This window comes from Bos indicus, chromosome 13 (genome assembly GCF_029378745.1).
Source record: "Bos indicus isolate NIAB-ARS_2022 breed Sahiwal x Tharparkar chromosome 13, NIAB-ARS_B.indTharparkar_mat_pri_1.0, whole genome shotgun sequence".
Lineage (NCBI taxonomy): Eukaryota > Metazoa > Chordata > Mammalia > Artiodactyla > Bovidae > Bos > Bos indicus.
In genome coordinates, this window is record NC_091772.1 from 31,783,701 (window position 1) to 31,805,612 (window position 21,912).

The 21,912-nt window shown below is 37.6% G+C and overlaps 1 protein-coding gene across 5 annotated transcripts in view; it reads right to left on the bottom strand.

The window, feature by feature from the left end:
• Positions 1-2,975: 2,975 nt before the first annotated feature.
• The window catches only part of ST8SIA6 (ST8 alpha-N-acetyl-neuraminide alpha-2,8-sialyltransferase 6), a 300,498-nt gene continuing 281,561 nt past the window's right edge, over positions 2,976-21,912 (bottom strand). For all 5 annotated transcript variants that reach the window (XM_070800889.1, XM_070800888.1, XM_070800887.1 and 2 more), the window contains 3 exons: positions 11,599-11,711; positions 7,146-7,238; positions 2,976-5,216 (listed from right to left, as the gene is read on the bottom strand). In XM_070800889.1, coding sequence (XP_070656990.1) covers positions 4,748-5,216; positions 7,146-7,238; positions 11,599-11,711 — 675 coding nt within the window. In that variant the 3' untranslated portion in view covers positions 2,976-4,747. The remainder of the gene's footprint in view (positions 5,217-7,145; positions 7,239-11,598; positions 11,712-21,912) is intronic.

Genomic DNA, 21,912 nt, shown 5'->3' on the forward strand with positions numbered 1-21,912 from the left:
GGACCTACAAAGGAAGTTCTCTGAGTCACAGATGTGAAAGGTGGGACTGCTGGGCCATAGGACAAATAAATAATTTTACTACCTCAGTACTTTGAGACTGCTTTCCAAACTGGTTGAATTAATGATCTTACAAATTCTTAGCAATATAATAAATAGACCTCATTTTTATTTTGATTTCTCAGATATTAGTAAGTTTGAGCATCACTTTCCATTATTAGCTGCTCAGCTTTTCTCTTTGTAGAGCACATTCTTATTCTTTATTCATTTTTGTATTGAGCTTCTCATCTTTTATTTGTTGATTTGTAGTTCCTAGAATGTTTCTATATTAGTATCATTAATTTTACACATTGCTAAAAGCTATGCTGGTCTGTCACTGCCTATGAGCTTTGTTTAAGGTGTTGTTCATTGACTAGAAATTCTTCATTTTAACACAGCCATAGTCATCATTTCTTAACTTAATTAAAAATTCTTTCGGGGTTATGTTTAAAGAGAACAGCCCCTTACCTACATTTTGCTCTATTAGCTTTGCAGTTTTTCCTTTAAACCCTCTTTAATCTACCTAGAGTCCAGCTTTTTCTACAGTGCAATGTATTATAGAAATTTGTCTTTTTTCCATATCACCAATACCATCTGCTGAAGAGTTGATCTTTTCTCCATTATATAAAGTGATGTTTTTCTATCATATATCACTCCCTTTTTTATATATATAAAAAGAAGAATGCTCTTGGAAGAAGAGTGATGACCCAGATGAGATGGGCAAGAAAAATATTCCTGGCCATCCATCTTTGGGAGGATAATGGTGACTGCTCACTCTGGAGTCAATCTTCTGAAGCCACATGCAGAGAGTAAACCCTGAACTCATACAGTGGCTCCAATTGGATTTTTAAAAATCAAGAATAAAGAAATAGTCTAATTAGGTCCAGTGCTTCCGATATTGTGAATTCCTGCAATTCCTTCAAGGCTTCATAGCAGAACAGTGCGTCTCCATGTCGTGTTGCATGTGATGTTTTTACTGTCATAACTGTGCTATACATTGCATTATAATTATCCTCCTGTAGTAGCTATTTATACCTGTTACACAAAACTTTCCAAATTTCCCAAAGCTTTCTGAAATGTATGGGATGATTTAAGGTACTTAACACAATATAGTATTTAACTGGTAAATTTTTTTGTAAGCAAGGAAAAATCTTGCCCCAAACAGATTTGATTTATGGCTTATTCCAGTATTCTACACATAGTAAGTCCTCAAAAAAAAAAAAAAAAAAAATGTCCTTGGCTGATTACCTGGCTGAGTGCCCACATATTTACTGGGTTGGAATTTATATGCAGAAGGAAATCTTCTTTCATGAAAGTCATGATCTATCTTGCCTTTTGTTAGTAGGAAAAAAACAGCAGAGACTTCAAGGACTATTACGTTGTGTAAAATTTAATTCCATGCAGTTATTCATGGAATCCCTCCAAGGGACCATACAGCATTCTTATATGCTTAAATAAATATTTCTGCCTTTACCCTTGGATTTTGATAGAAATTATTTTGGGCTCTCATTATTCATTTACATTGCCACATGATGCTAAACAACAAGTAGAAAATGAAATCAACCAAGCCAGTATTTCCCTTAGAAACTGGTAGCAGGTAGTATTATGAGTTGGAGTCCTAACTAAGGTTTGGTAATGGCTAGCACCAGTACTGACTTTGTTTTCCATGCCTATGGATGTACCTGAAATTTAAGAGCAGAAGGTCAAACTCACTCATCTAACAAGTGCTCATTACATCCAGAGATTTCTTGAGAGTGTCATGTCAGACTTGGTGAATCACTAAATCTACAGAATGGAGTTTGGAGGTACTCTTTTAGTTTGGATCTTGGTGAAACACGTATAATAGCTCACCATTACAGAACAAAAATTGTTACTTATGATTTCCAATTCACACAGCTGATAGATTACATGATAACATTTCCTGGCAGACGATGATCTTCTATGTGTTCCACTGTGATGCTCCAGTAATGTCCTACTGTTCCAAAACAGATTTTTTAAACTTTCTAAAGTATAATAAGGGGTTTCGCTAGTGGCTCAGTGGTAAAGAACCTGCCTACCAATGCAGGAGAATAGTCAGAAACGACTTAGCGCCTGAACAATAACAACAAAAGTATAACAGAACATGAATTTTGATAATGTCACGTGAACTCCATCCTCCCACCCCATTTATTTCTCTACAACTCTGAGGACACTAGAGAAGTAAAGAGAGTTTCAGACAAGGGCAGGAAACTACAAGCTCTCATGATTTCACAACAACTCAGACCAACTCAGGAATCAATACAAACAACACACATGTTGTTTGAGACCTCAATTTTGGCTAATGTAAATCTAGGTAGGATAGCTGTAAAACGCCAACATGCTTTGAGGCTGGCAACGCAAACGTTAATACAAATGTGAAACAAGAAACCAACTTTGGTTGTGTTCATGGCAAAAGACATACCATGTCTTCTACAACTTAAAAGTTTTTCTACTGACATTTTACTCAAACATGGGTATCTTTGGGACAATACTCCTTACCTTCACACTATTTTGAGTATTTCCAAAATTCTTATCAGTGACACTGAAAATTCTATTTTGATATTCTAGACAAAACATCCAAAGTTAAAATAGGAAGTTACATAGGAAAAACTTAAGTAAGCTCTAAATGTCCTGGAAATCATAAGTGATTTTTATTAAAATAACTTACAAATTATCCATGTCATATACTTAACGATTTATTTCAGTATATTCTATTATTTTTACTCATCATGTATTTTCAGTGTCATCAAAATGCAAAGTTGAAGTTTCTACCCGGCAGAAAACATTTTGAGGGAAACATTTTACTAAACTATAAAATACTAGAGTGTTCTGATCTATTTTTCATAATCACTGCTAATAACATGATAGAGACATTATCAATCCTGCTAGCAGATTTTTAAAAACTAATTAAACTCATTAGAAGCAGTAGAAAACAGTCATTTATTCATTGCTACAAAAAGATACATGAATTAGACTCTATGCAACTAAAAGCATGGTTCTTTTAGAAAATATTTATATATGAACTTTTAAACCAATTTATGGAGGTAATAGGTTTCATTTGCTATAAAGAACAAATGAGAATGTGAATTAAGAAAAGTATCACAAAAGTCAACGACAATCAAACTAAAAATTAAAGATTAGTTTTGCAAAATAAGCAGTTGGTAGCAGAGTGTTCTTACAAGTGAATGTTGAATAAAACAATAATCTGGCTAAGTTAAGAATTCAGAATTATATTCATAATGAATTTGTCACGCTGTCCACTCTGCTCTGCTCCTATTTCTGCTCTTCTCACACTGGTACAAAAATGAGTAGGAAAGTGTGCACGTTATTACTTATTTAAGTCAAATAACTTACTTATTCAATAGCTGCAGGGATGAACTACATCAACATGTATAACACCATAACCTAAGGTATTCAATGTCTCCTTAAGCTTTATTTTATATTGGTGTTTAAATGATTAGTCTTAGTTCTCATGTAAATGTACAGCTTTCCTTGCTGAGAATTAAGTTTCTCTGGGCATTAGTTTTTACGACTTTCCTATGAAATCATTCAGCTTGGTATTATTTCCATTTCACAGATGTAGGTCCAACCCACCACCCCCATGGGCTATATATCCCATCACCACGTGGAAGTTTGTAGATAAAGACCATGATTTACCCTCAAATAACTTCAACTGGAATCAAGGGGACTGCTTTCTCTCCTATCAAGTTTCCTCTACCTAGATTCGTCTTCATTTGGTGAAGCCTTCCTCCTTCACTAGGTTTAATTCAGAAACCACCTCTTCTCTGAAATAGATTTCATTGAAATCGATTGAATCATTCTTGTTTCATTCCTCACAGTACTGTCTCCTCAAAGCTTTTGTGAACATTGAGCACAATGTGTTTACAAAATGCACATCAACGTGTTTATGAAACACACATCTCTTCCTTCCTGCAGGCCTTAAGTCATTTTTATATCTCTCTCACCGAGTTTGGGAAAGGGTCGGCATGAAGCAGCTGTTCCCCACAGACAAGACAACAGGTATGAAAAATTGTAACTGCCCTTGAAGTAGTAAATATAGGTATGTAAAAGAGTGATTTTTAAATGTAAAAGAGGAAAAGAATTGGCCTAAATCCAACCACTACATCAGTGTGGCTCAAGACACAAGTGACTGTAATTAGAAGCATAAGGCATTCGTTCCTGAATAATGAAAGGCTTTTTGTTTAAGTAAACAATTTTCTTATATGTACTTTTTAAATTAGGAAGAAAGGCGGGAATGATTTTATGGATAATAGAGGTTCCTGCCAGAGAAAGAATTCCAGTGGATATTTGGCAACTCAGCTGTTCTCTCCAAAAAGAGTCTTCAAGACATCCTACCTTTTATTATGTCTGGTGAGGGTGAAAATGGTAAACATCAACAAAGAAATATTCTTAGAGTCCCTACCTCACACCAAATACTTGCCAAAAGATTTCATAGATTATCACATTTTCCTAACATGAGTTAGATATCATGATGCCCATTTTACAGGAAGAGAAACTGACGATTAGAACAATTAAATGAGTTGCTAAGGTTGCACACATAGTGTGGAGCATGGAGCCAACCAACTTTTGGGACTCTTCCTATGAAACACTACAACCATCTCTCTCGGCGTTTGGGAATAGTTACTCACCAACTGCATTATGTGAACATGATGCCCATTTAAAGGCATTTGGTTCAGGCTGTTTCACATTTGCTAAACTGTAACTTGAGGATGCCTTTCACATGAAGCTGGAGAATTTGGCTATACTCTTTGGGCATCTCATGGAAACCGCGTTTAGGTAACTTATTGTCGTAGTAGTGATGGCTGACAGGCATGTTCTCTCCAGTTCTAGAGAAGGGCCAGAATCCATACAGCTTCACGTTCTCACACAGCTCGACTGCCACACTTGTGATCATCAAGCCGGAGGACAGGCGATACTCGGTCACACCTTTAGTCCTCCAGAAGAGTGCAAGGTTTTTCAGGTACTTGGGATGGAAAAATAAAACCTTTTGTCTTGCTTTAGATTCCTTCAGTGTGTAGTACACTTTAAAAGAGGCCGCGGTATTGGCCCTGAAGGAAAACGCAGGCAGAAGGACGAAAGCATCTCCATAGGCTGCAACGTCCTCCAGAAATATTGCTTTCTTTTCCTTTAAGTTCCCATATCTGCCAAATTTTTAAAACATTGTGATTTTAACAATAATCATCAAAGGAACAGTTTGGGTAACATACCACTGACCAAAAAACAGAACCAGTTATGTCACTGTATATAAAAGAGACAAACTGAAGATTCAGAGAAATTCAGGTTAAGTAAACATCTTGTATAGGAGAAGGCAATGGCACCCCACTCCGGTACTCTTGCCTGGAAAATCCCATGGACAGAGGAGCCTGGTGGGCTGCAGTCCATGGGGTCGCCAAGAGTCGGACACGACTGAGCGACTTCACCTTCACTTTTCACTTTCATGCATTGGAGAAGGAAATGGCAACCCACTCCAGTGTTCTTGCCTGGAGAGTCCCAGGGACAGGGGAGCCTGGTGGGCTACCGTCTATGGGGTCGCACAGAGTCGGACATGACTGAAGCGACTTAGTAGCAGCAGCAGCAGCAAGCATCTTGTATGATAAATATCAAGGGTTAGGTCTTCATTTCTTTCTTTTCTTTCATCTCTTTCAATAGAATAGGCATATCTATTCTTTCATTTCTACCTTCTTACAGAACAATATTCTTGCTGGAAATACATTTTTAAAAATTATTTTATCTTCAAACTCAGTAATTTTTTCCTGAAGTTGGTTTTTAATGCTGAAACACCTTCCAAATGTATCATACTGATACATTTTCTCAAACACAGCACACTCTTAAAATATCTATACATTTAAAAAAATTCATTGAGCTATATTCAAGTATACATATTATTATAAAATAACAATTTTCTTTAAAACAGCAGTCCCCAACCTTTTTGGCACCAGGGACTGGTTTCACAGAAGATAATTTTTCCATGAACTGGGGGGTGGGGGTGGTTTGGGAATGATTCAAGTGCAGTATCTTTATTGTGTACTTTATTTCTATTATTATTATATCAGTTCCACCTCAGATCATTAGGCATTAGATCCCAGAGGCTGGGGATCTCTGCTTTAGAAAACTTAAAATATCTATATGCACACACACACACACACACATATGCATTTTAAATTTCCTCCGTGGACTGTGATAGCTCTATGTGTTTCATTTAAATAATGCCTCAGTAAATACACTGGTATACCTAAGTGCATGTGTTCAGAAAATAAACTCTGGGGAGACAGGTATAATATGTTATATTCTCTTAAGTCATACTAGAACTATTTGAGGGATATATTCTACTAACAACAATTATTAATCACTTTGGATGAAAACAACTGAATAAAACTAAGTATAGGATTTTGGGGCTTCCCTGGTGGCTCAGACAGTAAAGAATCTGCCTGCAATGCAGGAGACCCGGGTTTGACCCCTGGATCAGAAACATCCCCTGATGAAGGGAATGGCTACCCACTCCAGTATTCTTGCCTGGAGAATCCCATGGACAGAAGTCCATGGCGTCGCAAAGAGTCAGACACGACTGAGAAACTAACACTTTCACTTTTAATGGGATTTTTACTGAACAGCCAATATTTCATAGTAGTGACATTGTGGAAAATAAAATATGGGAATTATTTTTTAGTAATAAACTGCCCAAAGTGCCCTGACAATTTTGTCAGGTTCTCCTAAGGCTTACTCTCTGAAGCTTCTAAGTAGACTAAGTTTTTTCAAGAAAGTTTTATCAAGACAAAATAGTAACATTTAAATTCTGAAAGGAAATAATTTTTTAAAAACTTCAGTACTCGTGAAAAACATGAAGAGATAAGTAAGTTCTAATTTTATTAGCAACCCTTGACTTAAGACATTAGAAGTGCAACTGGACATACCTCTCATGAGCCCAACCTAAATTACTAATATATTCTTATGTATTTTCCTTACAAAGCCATTCCAGACAGTCTCAGCAGCAAGATTGGGGCTTAGACTAAGAAATAGGTTAAATAATAAAAAAGTGGTCTTGAACAGTTATGTAACTTGGAGGGACTTACCTTAGCTTTATAATACTGGGATTTAGAGTCACCAGGTTGGTTTTAGTCCCAACATCATTGGTAACATTTCCTGTGGTTGGGGGGAGATTACACCTGAAATTTGGAAGAAAAAATATTCTCAAAATATAACTTTCAAAAAAAAGTACATCCACACATATGCATGTGACCATTCTCATTTTATTGGAGAAAATTACTGCTGTAAATAGAGTCTCAGAATTCATCTGATTTCCATCGAAAATACTTAATAAGTACAGAATTTAGACACAGGTTCGATCCTGGGTTGGGAAGACCCCTTGGAGAAGAAAATGGCAACCTACTCCAATATTCTTGCTGGAAAATGCTATAGCCTGGCAGGCTATAGTCTATGGGGTTGCAAAAGAGTTGGACATGACTTAGCGACTACACAACAACAGCAACAAACTCTTAGTTGGCATTTCAACATTGGATAAAACGTAAGAATCTGATAAATGCTTTCAGTGACAAAACTAGAAGTGACAATTACACCTTGCCTAGCATTTGAAGAGTTCACAATCCTTTTATTTAAATTATTTATATTAATTAGATTCCTATGGTGGTCAGTTCAGTTCAGTTACTCATTTGTGTCTGACTCTGTGACCCCATGGACCACAGCATGCCAGGCTTCCCTGTGCATCACCAACTCCTGGAGCTTGCTCAAACTCTTGTCCATTGAGTCAGTGATGCCATCCAACCATCTCATCTTCTGCTGTCCCCTTCTCCTGCCTTCAATCTTCCCCAGCATCAGAGTCTTTTCTAATGAGTCAGTTCTTCACATCAGGTGGCCAAAGTATTGGGGCTTCAGCTTCAGCATCAGTCCTTCCAATGAATATTCAGGACTGATTTCCTTTAGGATTGACTGGTTTGATCTCCTTGCGGTCCAAGGGACTCTCAAAAGTCTTCTCCAACACCACAGTTCAAAAGCATCAATTCTTCAGCACTCAGCTTTCTTTATGGTCCAGATCTCACATCCATACATGACTACTAGAAAAACTGTAACTTTGACTAGATAGACCTCTGTTGGCAAAATAATGTCTCTGCTTTTTAATATGCTCTCTAGGTTGGTCATAGCTTTTCTTCCAAGGAGCAAGTGTCTTTTAATTTCATGGCTGCAGTCACCATCTGCAGTGATTTTGGAGCCCAAGAAAATAAAATCTCTCACTATTTCCATTGATACCCATCTATTTGCCATGAAGTGATGGGACTGGATGCCATGATCTTAGTTTTTTTGAATGTTGAGTTTTAAGCCAGCTTTTTCACTCTCCTCTTTCACTTTCATCAAAAGACTCCTCAATTCCTCTTCACTTTCTGCCATCAGAGTGGTGGCATCTGCATATCTGAAGTTATTGACATTTCCCTCCGCAATCTTGATTCCAGCTTTTGCTTCATTCAGCCTGGCATTCTGCACGATGTACTCTGCGCATAAGTTAAATAAACAGGTTGACAATATACAGCTGTTACATACTCCTTTCCCAATTTGGAACCAGTTTGTTGTACAACGTTTAATTGTTGCTTCTTGACCTATATACAGATTTCTCAGGAGGCAGGTAAGGTGGTCTGGTATTCCCATATCTTTAAGAATTTTTCAGTTGTGATTCACACAGTTAAAGGCTTTTGCATAGTCAATAAAGCACAAGTAGATGTTTTTGTGGAACTCTCTTGCTTTTTCAAAAACCCAACGGAGGTTGGCAATTTGATCTCTGGTTCCTCTGCCTTTTCTAAACCCAGCTTGAACATCTGGAAGTTCTCAGTTCATGTACTGTTGAAGCCCTGCTTGGAGAATTTTGAGCATTACTTTGCTAGCATGTAAGATGAGTGCAACTATGCAGTTGTTCGAATATTCTTTGGCATTGCCTTTCTTTGGGATTGGAATGAAAACTGACCTTTCCCAGTCCTGTGGCCACTGCTGAGTTTTCCAAATTTGTTGCCACATTGAGTACAGCACTTTCACAGCATCATCTTTTAGGATTTGATATAGGAATTCCATCACCTCCACTAGCTTTGTTCACAGTGGTGTCTCCTAAGGCCCATCTGATTCGGACTCCAGGATATCTGGTTCTAGGTGAGTGATCACACCATTGGGGTTATCTGGTCATTAAGATCTCTTTAGTATAGTTCTTCTGTGTATTCTTGCCACCTTTTCTTAATATATTTGGCTTCTGTTAGGTATTATTGTCAATTTACAAATTTTTAAAAATTGAGGCATTGTCATTATGGTTATAATGTCTGCCAGAAGCAAAGAGTATATAAAAAATTAAAAATTTCCTGATTCCCATATGGATAGTTTTTCCACCAAATTAAGCTGTTAATAAATAAAGCTCTAATGTTCTTATAATGATGCTTTCATATTGATGTTCTCATCCTCTTTTGAGTACTAATTGGTTTTTAAATTGGAAAACAAATTAAGAATTGTAATTTTGAGTAAGCATATTCTTGTCACAAAAAAAGGGAAAGTTGGTTACGACTCCCTAAGTATCATTTACAGAATTTCAAGTAGACCATTTCTTTAAAGCTATACATACAAAGGGAGCATCTCTGAGGAAAGCTGTTTAAACTTGACTGTGTTCTGTAATGCTCCTGAGGTTAAAATAATCTGTTTCATCCTCTGTGAAATATATGAATAAATGAAACATGTACTTCCCTCACTGATAAAAAAGATACATCCTAAAACAAAGATGGCACTTTGGAAAAAACAAATATTAATCATAGATAACAGGCCACAGAAATATCTTCATTAGTGGACTTCCTGTAACAAATCTACTTTCCAGAACATAACTACTTCATATCCTTTTGAAGACTCAACAATGATTTCCAATATGATATCACTGGAGACCCATAGGGGAAATATTGTGTATTGCATATATAAAGTACAGTGAAGCCACTCAACACCTATTCTTGTTCCTTACACTTTTAATTGACAGCTCCCAATCTTCTGAAATGAAAAATCACAAGCAGTTTCCAGATGGTTTTATAAACTATAAAACATGTATGGCCAAAATCAATATAGGCTTAAACATTAAATGAATTTTAATGACATCAACTATGTATAGCCCCCATCTGACCTTTATGTTTGGAAGGCTAACTTCAAAAGTATTGAAGTTAGTATTTATATTCTGAAAAAATTTAAAAAAAAAAGTATTTCTATTCAGAAAAATACCTGGCATCAGCAAATGCAGAATCTAGAATATATACATTTATTTCAGAGTTATAAATTAAGTAGCTGTTGAGTTGTTGTTGTTTTTTCTGCTTGTTAAACCTAAACTTGTATTTCTTATACGTGTTATAAAGTAAAATGGATATTTAGGCATAATATTCACCCCAGATGTTTTGGGAATTTTCAGTCTATAACAAGTCTATTATGAGAAGAATTATTTATTTTCCCCCCTGGCTTTTCCATACTGAGTACTTTAGCAAAATGGCTAAATCATGCAGGTATTCACCATTTCCACATTCATCATGAGGAACACAATACTTGTTGGACTGCCAGGTCTGTTGTTCTGTCATTACTTTCAGCATAAAATTCTAAATGAGATTAAAGTGAGGGGGAGCTCCTGATCCAAAACTGTATTTCCTTTTCATGTGCTAATAAAAAGGGCAGCATTAAATCAATAAAGATCAAAGGATCTTCCTCAGATGCATGCAATCATTGCTCATGAAATAGGAAGAAACAGATTTCAACTTTATGAAAAGGTACATTTCAATTGAAATCCATCCTCACAAGGATGAATCATCTTTCCATCATGTTCTGAAAGTGGAGATGCTCTCTGCTTTGTCTTATTAGTTCAGAAACACATAGAAAACACTTTTGCTTCTGTTTTTGGCAAGCTAGCTTGTACTGAGATATAAACATTTTAAAAGATCAGAATTTTACAAGCCACATTTTCCCCCACTTAAATTTCAGGCCAGAAATCTAAATAAACAATGATGTTTATTTAGATATCTAAATAAACAATGATGTTTATTTAGAAATCTAAATAAACAAAGTTTATTTAGATGTTTATTTAGAAATAAACAATGATGTTTATTTAGAAATCTAAATAAACAATGATGTTTATTTATGCTATACAAAATCTAAGTCAGCATTTTCATAAGTATTACCTGAAAACAAAGTTTTCTTGAAATGCTGTTTAAGAAAAAAAAAGTTATCCTTGATACACTGAAGTCTCTGACAAGTCCTTCAGTGAAGATCCTCTTTCACCATGATTTCATACAGGGTTTCTGGAAAGTTTAGTAAGCATAGCAGTTTTATCCTTCTGGTATCAACATTCAAAGGAACTCATGATCCGTTTAACACTTCAGAAAACAAACCAGATAAATTGTAGGCTTAAGCAATAAATTTCAAAGATCAAAATTTAAACAGAGTATCTTTAGACTATTCCTTTAAAATATTGAACTGATCTTGGATTAAAAAAAAAAACAACAATTTGATAGTACTTACCTAAAAACGAAGTCAGCTTTATCGATTTCAGCTCCACAGAGAGACTGATTTAAAATTCCCCCGTTTCCAACCACTGCACACTGATTAAAAGAGTATCCCACAAAAGGCTGAAACTATCAACAGAAAGGGGAAAACTGCCATAAATATCTTTAGTTTTAGAACCATAAACATTGTCAGCTTAATTCAAGTAGCTGAAGTTTTACATATACTAAGGAAAGAAAAAGAATAAGAAGCAATACCCTAGCATGTTAATCAACTTCTGACTAATCATAAGATATCCTGTAGGACTTCCCTGGTGGTCTAGTGGTTAAGAAACTGCCTGCCAATGCAGGGGATACAGCTTCGATCCCTGATCTGGGAAGATTCCACTTGTCATGGAGTAACTAAGCCTGTGCACCACAGCTACTGAAGCCTGCACCCTCTGGAGCCTGTGAACTCTAATGACTGAAGCCTGTGTGCCCAGAGCCTGTGCTGCACAAGACAAGCCACCGCAATGGGAAGCCCGTGCATCACAACTAGAGAGTAGCCCCACTTGCCGTAACTAGAGAAAGCCAGGGTGAAACGATGAAGATACACAGCACAGCCAAAAATAATAAATAAATAAAATTTTAAAAAAAGAAAGAAAAAGAAATCCCGTAAACCTAAGTTTCATCTTTCTTGAGAGGAATACATAGCATATCATATACAATTTAATGTAAAAATACTAAATATAATACATTTGCTTTTAAAATGTACTTTAATGTTTTTTACATCCCATAACTAAGTAAATAAATTGAGGATGACAAAATTTCACATGGGTCTTTCCGACAAACAGGACCATTTTCAGCCAAAAATAAAGCAATTATAAAGTTGCATTAAATTCTCTATTCTTGGCCATAAAATTAACAGTTAATTTAGCAAAAGTTCTCTGTGCTTCTTAAATAGTGAGATCTTCAGGCTCAGTGATGACAGGAAATTTACGCCTGCTGTCTCCATAAATGATCAGCCACAGTGCTTTGAGGAAGCCTAGTCACTCTGTGCTGATTTACTTCCAATTCATTTCCAAGACCAGAATCATTTTTGTTTCCTTCAAGGATCCAACTAGCCAATCCCCAAAGACCCTTCACTATGACCAAATCCTTCACAGTCTGAAAATAACTGGTCAGTTGGACAGTGTTGTTGGCCTTTGCCGGTCACTTTTCTGGAAGTCATGGTGACCTTAATCAGAAGCAAGGATGTCAGCACAGACTTCCACAATACAAGGTCCTGATTCACATGTTTTGTCTCTAGAATGTGAACGTAGGTACTTAAGGGGCAGGGAGTATATTTATTACTTTTCATCCCCCCCTCCCTCCATCTTTCACTGCACTTGCCCAGAGGAACATCACTTCTCTTTTTTTTTTTTCTCTCAAAATTCACTTCTTCTTTTTTTGTGTGTGTGCGTGTTATTCTCTCTTTTTATTTATTTTATTTTTAAACTTGACACTATTGTATTGGTTTTGCCAAATATCGAAATGAATCCGCCACAGGTATACATGTGTTCCCCATCCTGAACCCTCCTCCCTCCTCCCTCCCCATACCTTCCCTCTGGGTCGTCCCAGTGCACCAGCCCCAAGCATCCAGTATCATGCATCGAACCTGGACTGGCGACTCATTCCATATATGATATTATACGTACTTCAATGCCATTCTCCCAAATCATCCCACCCTCTCCCTCTCCCACAGAGTCCAAAAGACTGTTCTATACATCACTGTCTCTTTTCCTGTCTCGTATACCGTTTTTCTAAATTCCATATATATGCGTTAGTATACTGTATTGGTGTTTTTCTTTCTGGCTTACTTCACTCTGTATAATAGGCTCCAGTTTCATGCACCTCATTAGAACTGATTCAAATGTATTCTTTTTAATGGCTGAGTAATACTCCATTGTGTATATGTACCACAGCTTTCTTATCCATTCATCTGCTGATGGACATCTAGGTTGCTTTCATGTCCTGGCTATTATAAACAGTGCTGCGATGAACATTGGGGTACACGTGTCTCTTTCAATTCTGGTTTCCTCAGTGTGTATGCCCAGCAGTGGGATTGCTGGATCATAGGGCAGTTCTATTTCCAGTTTCTTAAGGAATCTCCACACTGTTCTCCATAGTGGCTATACTAGTTTGCATTCCCACCAACAGTGTAAGAGGGTTCCCTTTTCTCCACACCTTCTCCAGCATTTATTGCTTGTAGACTTTTGGATTGCAGTCATTCTGACTGGTGTGAAATGGTACCTCATAGTGGTTTTGATTTGCATTTCTCTGATGAGTGATGTTGAGCATCTTTTCATGTGTTGGTTAGCCATCTGTATGTCTTCTTTGGAGAAATGTCTATTTAGTTCTTTGGCCCATTTTTTGATTGGGTCATTTATTTTTCTGGAATTGAGCTGTAGGAGTTGCTTATATATTTTTGAGATTAGCTGTTTGTCAGTTGCTTCATTTGCTATTATTTTCTCCCATTCTGAAGGCTGTCTTTTCACCTTGCTTATAGTTTCCTTTGTTGTGCAGAAGCTTTTAAGTTTAATTAGGTCCCATTTGTTTATTTTTGCTTTTATTTCCAATATTCTGGGAGGTGGGTCATAGAGGATCCTGCTGTGATCTATGTCGGAGAGTGTTTTGCCTATGTTCTCCTCTAGGAGTTTTATAGTTTCTGGTCTTATGTTCAGATCTTTAATCCATTTTTAGTTTATTTTTGTGTATGGTGTTAGAAAGTGCTCTAGTTTCATTCTTTTACAAGTGGTTGACCAGTTTCCCCAGCACCACTTGTTAAAGAGATTGTCTTTAATCCATTGTATATTCTTGCCTCCTTTGTCAAAGATAAGGTGTCCATATGTGCATGCATTTATCTCTGGGCTTTCTATTTTGTTCCATTGATCTATATTTCTGTCTTTGTGCCAGTACCATACTGTCTTGATAATTGTGGCTTTGTAGTAGAGCCTGAAGTCAGGTAGGTTGATTCCTCCAGTTCCATTCTTCTTTCTCAAGATTGCTTTGGCTATTCGAGGTTTTTTGTATTTCCATACAAATTGTGAAATCATTTGTTCTAACTCTGTGAAGAATACCGTTGGTAGCTTGATAGGGATTGCATTGAATCTATAAATTGCTTTGGGTAGTATACTCATTTTCACTATATTGATTCTTCCAATCCATGAACATGGTATATTTCTCCATCTATTAGTGTCCTCTTTGATTTCTTTCACCAGTGTTTTATAGTTTTCTATATATAGGTCTTTAGTTTCTTTAGGTAGATACATTCCTAAGTATTTTATTCTTTCCGTTGCAATGGTGAATGGAATTGTTTCCTTAATTTCTCTTTCAGTTTTCTCATTATTAGTGTTATTTCTCATTATTTTTATTATTCTCATATAACACCATACACAAAAATAAACTAAAAATGGATTAAAGATCTGAACATAAGACCAGAAACTATAAAACTCCTAGAGGAGAACATAGGCAAAACACTCTCCGACATAGATCACAGCAGGATCCTCTATGACCCACCTCCCAGAATATTGGAAATAAAAGCAAAAATAAACAAATGGGACCTAATTAAACTTAAAAGCTTTTGCACAACAAAGGAATTATTTCTCATTATTATTATAGGAATGCAAGGGATTTCTGTGTGTTGATTTTATGTCCTGCAACTTTACTATAATCATTGATTAGTTCTAGTAATTTTCTGGTGGAGTCTTTAGGGTTTTCTATGTAGAGGATCATGTCATCTGCAAACAGTAAGAGTTTTACTTCTTCTTTTCCAATTTGGATTCCTTTTATTTCTTTTTCTGCTCTGATTGCTGTGGCCAAAACTTCCAAAACTATGTTGAATAGTAATGGTGAAAGTGGGCACCCTTGTCTTGTTCCTGACTTTAGAGGAAATGCTTTCAATTTTTCACCACTGAGGATAATGTTTGCTGTGGGTTCGTCATATATAGCTTTTATTATGTTGAGGTATGTTCCTTCTAATCCTGCTTTCTGGAGAGTTTTTATCATAAATGGATGTTGAGTTTTGTCAAAGGCTTTCTCTGCATCTATTGAGATAATCATATTTTTATTTTTCAATTTGTTAATGTAGTGTATTACATTGATTGATTTGCGGATATTGAAGAATCCTTGCATCCCTGGGATAAAGCCCACTTGGTCATGGTGTATGATCTTTTTAATGTGTTGTTGGATTCTGATTGCTAGAATTTTGTTAAGGATTTTTGCATCTATGTTCATCAGTGATATTGGCCTGTAGTTTTCTTTTTTTGTGGCATCTTTGTCAGGTTTTGGTATTAGGGTGATGGTGGCCTCATAGAATGAGTTTGGAAGTTTACCTTCCTCTGCAATTTTCTGGAAGAGTTTGAGCAGGATAGGTGTTAGCTCTTCTCTAAATTTTTGGTAGAATTCAGCTGTGAAGCCGTCTGGACCTGGGCTTTTGTTTGCTGGAAGATTTTTGATTACAGTTTCAATTTCCGTGCTTGTGATGGGTCTGTTAAGATTTTCTATTTCTTTCTGGTCCAGTTTTGGAAAGTTGTAGTTTTCTAAGAATTTGTCCATTTCTTCCACGTTGTCCATTTTATTGGCATATAATTGTTGATAGTAGTCTCTTATGATCCTTTGTATTTCTGTGTTGTCTGTTGTGATCTCTCCATTTTCATTTCTAATTTTATTGATTTGATTTTTCTCCCTTTGTTTCTTGATGAGTCTGGCTAATGGTTTGTCAATTTTATTTATCCTTTCAAAGAACCAGCTTTTGGCTTTGTTGATTTTTTCTAAGTCTCTTTTGTTTCTTTTGCATTTATTTCTGCCCTAATTTTTAAGATTTCTTTCCTTCTACTAACCCTGGGGTTTTTCATCTCTTCCTTTTCTAGTTGCTTTAGGTGTAGAGTTAGGTTATTTATTTGACTCTTGTTTCTTGAGGTATGCCTGTATTGCTATGAACTTTCCCCTTAGGACTGCTTTTACAGTGTCCCACAGGTTTTGGGTTGTTGTGTTTTCATTTTCATTCGTTTCTATGCAGATTTTGATTTCTTTTTTGATTTCTTCTGTGATTTGTTGGTTATTCAGCAGCGTGTTGTTCAGCCTCCATATGTTGGAATTTTTAATAGTTTTTCTCCCGTAATTGAAATCTAATCTTACTGCATTGTGGTCAGAAAAGATGCTTGGAATGATTTCTATTTTTTTGAATTTACCAAGGCTGGATTTATGGCCCAGGATGTGATCTATCCTGGAGAAGGTTCCATGTGCGCTTGAGAAAAAGGTGAAATTCATTGTTTTGGGATGAAATGTCCTATAGATATCAATTAAGTCTAACTGGTCTATTGTATTGTTTAAAGTTTGTGTTTCCTTGTTAATTTTCTGTTTAGTTGATCTATCCATAGGTGTGAGTGGGGTATTAAAGTCTCCCACTATTATTGTGTTATTGTTAATTTCTACTTTCATACTTGTTAGCATTTGTCTTACATATTGCAGTGCTCCCGTCTTGGGTGCATATATATTGATAATTGTTATATCTTCTTCTTGGATTGATCCTTTGATCATTATGTAGTGACCGTCTTTGTTTCTTTTCACAGCCTTTGTTTTAAAGTCTATTTTATCTGATATGAGTATTGCTACTCCTGCTTTTTTTTGGTCCCTATTTGCATGGAAAATCTTTTTCCAGCCCTTCACTTTCAATCTGTATGTGTCCCCTGTTTTGATGTGGGTCTCTTGTAGACAGCGTATGTAGGGGTCTTGTTTTAGTATCCATTCAGCCAGTCTTTGCCTTTTGGTTGGGGCATTCAACCCATTTACGTTTAAGGTGATTATTGATAAGTATGATCCCGTTGCCATTTACTTTATTGTTTTGGGTTCAAATTTATACACCCTTTTTGTGTTTCCTGTCTAGAGAATATCCTTTAGTATTTGTTGGAGAGCTGGTTTGGTGGTGCTGAATTCTCTCAGCTTTTGCTTGTCTGTAAAGCTTTTGATTTCTCCTTCATATTTGAATGAGATCCTTGCTGGGTACAATAATCTGGGCTGTAGGTTATTTTCTTTCATCACTTTAAATATGTCTTGCCATTCCCTCCTGGCTTGAAGAGTTTCTATTGAAAGATCAGCTGTTATCCTTATGGGAATTCCCTTGTGTGTTATTTGTTGTTTTTCCCTTGCTGCTTTTAATATTTGTTCTTTGTGCTTGATCTTTGTTAATTTGATTAATATGTGTCTTGGGGTGTTTCGCCTTGGGTTTATCCTGTTTGGGACTCTCTGGGTTTCTTGGACTTGAGTGATTATTTCCTTCCCCATTTTAGGGAAGTTTTCAACTATTATCTCCTCAAGTATTTTCTCACGGTCTTTCTTTTTGTCTTCTTCTTCTGGGACCCCTATGATTCGAATGTTGTAGCGTTTAATATTGTCCTGGAGGTCTCTGAGATTGTCCTCATTTCTTTTAATTCATTTTTCTTTTTTCCTCTCTGATTCATTTATTTCTACCATTCTATCTTCTAATTCACTAATCCTATCTTCTGCCTCTGTTATTCTACTATTTGTTGCCTCCAGAGTGTTTTTTATTTCATTTATTGCATTATTCATTATATATTGACTCTTTTTTATTTCTTCTAGGTCCTTGTTAAACCTTTCTTGCATCTTCTCAATCCTTGTCTCCAGGCTATTTATCTGTGATTCCATTTGATTTCAAGATTTTGGATCAATTTCACTATCATTATTCGGAATTCTTTATCAGGTAGATTCCCTATCTCTTCCTCTTTTGTTTGGTTTGGTGGGCATTTATCCCGTTCCTTTATCTGCTGGGTATTCCTCTGTCTCTTCATCTTGTTTAAATTGCTGAGTTTGGGGTGTCCTTTCTGTATTCTGGCAGTTTGTGGAGTTCTCTTTATTATGGCGTTTCCTTGCTGTGTGTGGGTTTGTACAGGTGGCTTGTCAAGGTTTCTTGGTTAGGGAAGCTTGTGTAGGTGTTCTGGTGGGTGGAGCTGTATTTCTTCTCTCTGGAGTGCAATGAAATGTCCAGTAGTGAGTTATGAGATGTCTATGGTTTTGGGGTGACTTTGGGCAGCCTGTATCTTGGAGCTCAGGGCTGTGTTCCTGTGTTGCTGGAGAATTTGCTTGGTATGTCTTGCCCTGGAACTTGTTGGCTCTTGTGTGGTGCTTGGTTTCAGTGTAGGTATGGAGGCGTTTGATTAGCTCCTGTCAATTAATGATCCCTGGAGTCAGGAGTTCCCTGGAGTCAGGGTTTGGACTTAAGCCTCCTGCTTCCAGTTATCGGTCTTATTATTACAGTAGTTTCAAAACTTCTCCTTCTATACAGCACCACTGATAAAACATCTACGTTAAAGATGAAAAGTTTCTCCACCATGAGGGTCACCCAGAGAGGTTCACAGCGTTACATGGAGAAGAGAAGAGGGAGGAGGGAGTTAGGGGTGACCTGAATGAGATGAGGTGGAATCAATAGAGGAGAGAGTGGGCTAGCCAGTAATCACTTCCTTATGTGCACGCCACAACTGGATTGCTCAGAGGTGTTCACGGAGTTATACAGAGAAGAGAAGAAGGAGGAAGGAGACAGAGGTGGCCAGGAGGATAAAAGGGGGAAATGAAAAGGAGGGAGACAGATCCAGCCAGTAATCAGTTCCTTAAGTGTTCTCCACCATCTGGAACACACAGAAATTCACAGAGTTGGGTAGAGTAGAGAGGGGTTAGGGAGGAGACACAGGCGACCCAGTGGAGACAAAGGAGAGTCCAAAGGGAAAGAGAGCAGTCAAGCCAGTAATCTCGCTCCCTAGTGAAAAATGGGTACTGAAGATTGGGTTCTTAAAGGTACAAAATTGGTAACAAATACATAAAAGCAAAAATTAAAAATCTAGAGTAGAGTTTGGAATTTCAAAAATACAATGTTAAAGAAAAGAAGAAGGAAAAGAAAAAGAGAAAAAACAAACAAACAAAAACAAACAAAGTTGCAAAAATTATAAAGAAAATATAGGTACAAAATTGATAACAAATACCAAAAAGCAAAAGTTAAAAATCTAGAGTAGAGTTTGGAATTTCAAAAATATAATGTTAAAAAAAAGAAGAAGAAAAAGAAAGAGAGTGAAAAAAAAACCAACAAAAACAAAGTCACAAAAATTATAAAGAAAATATAGGTACAAAATTGATAACAAATACCAAAAAGCATAAATTAAAAATCTAGAGTAGAGTTTGGAATTTCAAAAATAAAATGTTAAAGAAAAGAAAAAAAAACAAACAAACAAGGTCACAAAAATTATAAAAAATATATATATGAAGTTTGCTTTAAAAAAAATAGGGTCTTTTTTTTTTTTTAAAGTAGTAGTAGGTTATAAAAGTGAAAATTAAAGGAATAATAGAGGACTTAAAAATTTTTTTTTAATTAAAAAAAAAAAGAAAGACTGATCATAAACATATTAAAAATATATCTAGGACTTTCTCTGGTTTTGTTGTGAGTATTGTGGGGTCAGTTCATTTTCGGCTAGTTCCTTGATCCGATTTATATTTCTCAAGATCTATAGACCCCTTCCTATGTAGTCGGTACTAACCACAGGGTTTTAATCTATTGCCTGTAGCTTCCAAGGCGGTTCCCTCTGTTATAGGTTCTTCTGTTTGTTGGTCTCTTCAGTGTCTGGTTTCTGCCCTGACACAAAGGGGATGGGTGGTGGACACTTATTTTTTTTGGGGGGGGGGGCGGTGCTCACTTGTTCAGTCGCGCTGTGGGGAGGGAAGGACGTTGCAAACAAATAACACTGGCGTGTGCTCGCAGTGCCTCAGCCACACTGGATCTGCCCCTGCTCACGGCGCGTGTAGCCTTCCTAACCACACTGCTCAGGCTCTAGGTTGCTCCTCCGGGAACCATACGTGGCCAGCCCTGGGCTGCTAGCACCTCCCAGGTCCAAGCTGCTCAGGTTCAGGCACTCGGGTAGTCCTCAGAGGTGCAGACTCGGTTGGGCCTGCGTTTTATGCCCTTCCCAGGTCCGAGCAGCTCAGCTGATGAGGTGTTTGGCCAGTGCGATTGCTGCGACTTATGGCCTCCCCGCCGCTCGGTTATCTAGGTGTACAACCGGTGCACCTTCTCAGGTGGATGTTGACCGTCCAGAGCCCCAAGAAGTTTTAGTTAGCAAAGAAGCTTGCTTACAGTTTTATAGGTAATGTCTCACTGGGGCTGCGATTGCCCACTTCTGGCTCTGGCTGCCTGTCACCGGAGGGGGATGGTCTGCAGCCGGCTATCTCTGTTCAGTCCTTTGTTCTGTGCGTGGGCCTGGCAGTATCTTAGGTTAGGGCTGACTTTTCGCGTGGTAGATATCCCACAGTCTGGTTTGCTAGCCCAAATTATTTCGCTCAGATAGCGCTCGGGGTATTCAGGCCAGATCCTTACTCTGAGTGATGCAGCCCGCGCCGCGCCTCCCTGCCCAGCCCCCGCTTGCCAATGGCGTGTGCAGGTGTCTGCGCTGCTTCTCCGCTGGGGGAGTTACCGTAGGGCTCACAATCTGCAGGTTTTAATTGTTTATTTATTTTTCCTCCCTGTTATATTGCCCTCTGTGCTTCCAAAGCTTGGCACAGATTCGGCAGTGAGAAGGTTTCCTGGTGTTTGGAAACTTCTCTCTTTCTAAGACTCCCTTCCCAGGACAGAACTCTGTCCCTCCCTCTTTTGTCTCTTTTTTTTTTTGTCTTTTATATTTTTTCTACCTCCTTTCGAAGACTTGGGTTGCTTTTCTGGGTGCCTGATGTCCTCTGCCGGCATTCAGAAGTTGTTTTGTGGAATTTACTCGGCGTTTAAATGTTCTTTTGATGAATTTGTGGGGGAGAAAGTGTTCTCCCCGTCCTACTCCTCTGCCATCTTAGCTCCCCCCCCACCCCCCACACCCCACACACACCCCCCCCACCCCCCACACACCCCCCCACCCCCGAACATCACTTCTCAGTGAATGACTGCTGGCTCAGTGGCCATCTGGGTATAACCCCCAATGTCATGTTGGAACCCAGTTGTCCCAGCTTATGGGAACCAACTGGTAAATACTCAGGAATTTTGTCAGCTGGTTGTTAAACCAGTGGTAAATTATAATCACCACAATGGGGGTATCTACACTGCTGCTGTCAGGGAACCCTCCTGTCCAGTGTACAAGCACACCCCAGGACCAGTGTGCTTCTGAGCTGCCCTACAGACCCTGAGTCACCTGACTGCCCTGTGCTCCTGATGCTGAATTGGGAGATGCCAAACAAGTGATGAGAACTATGTTTCAGCACATGTGGATTGTCCCTAAAAATGAAAAATCATATTGTGCTTCTTATGGGAAAAGCACTTTTCTGAGTTGTA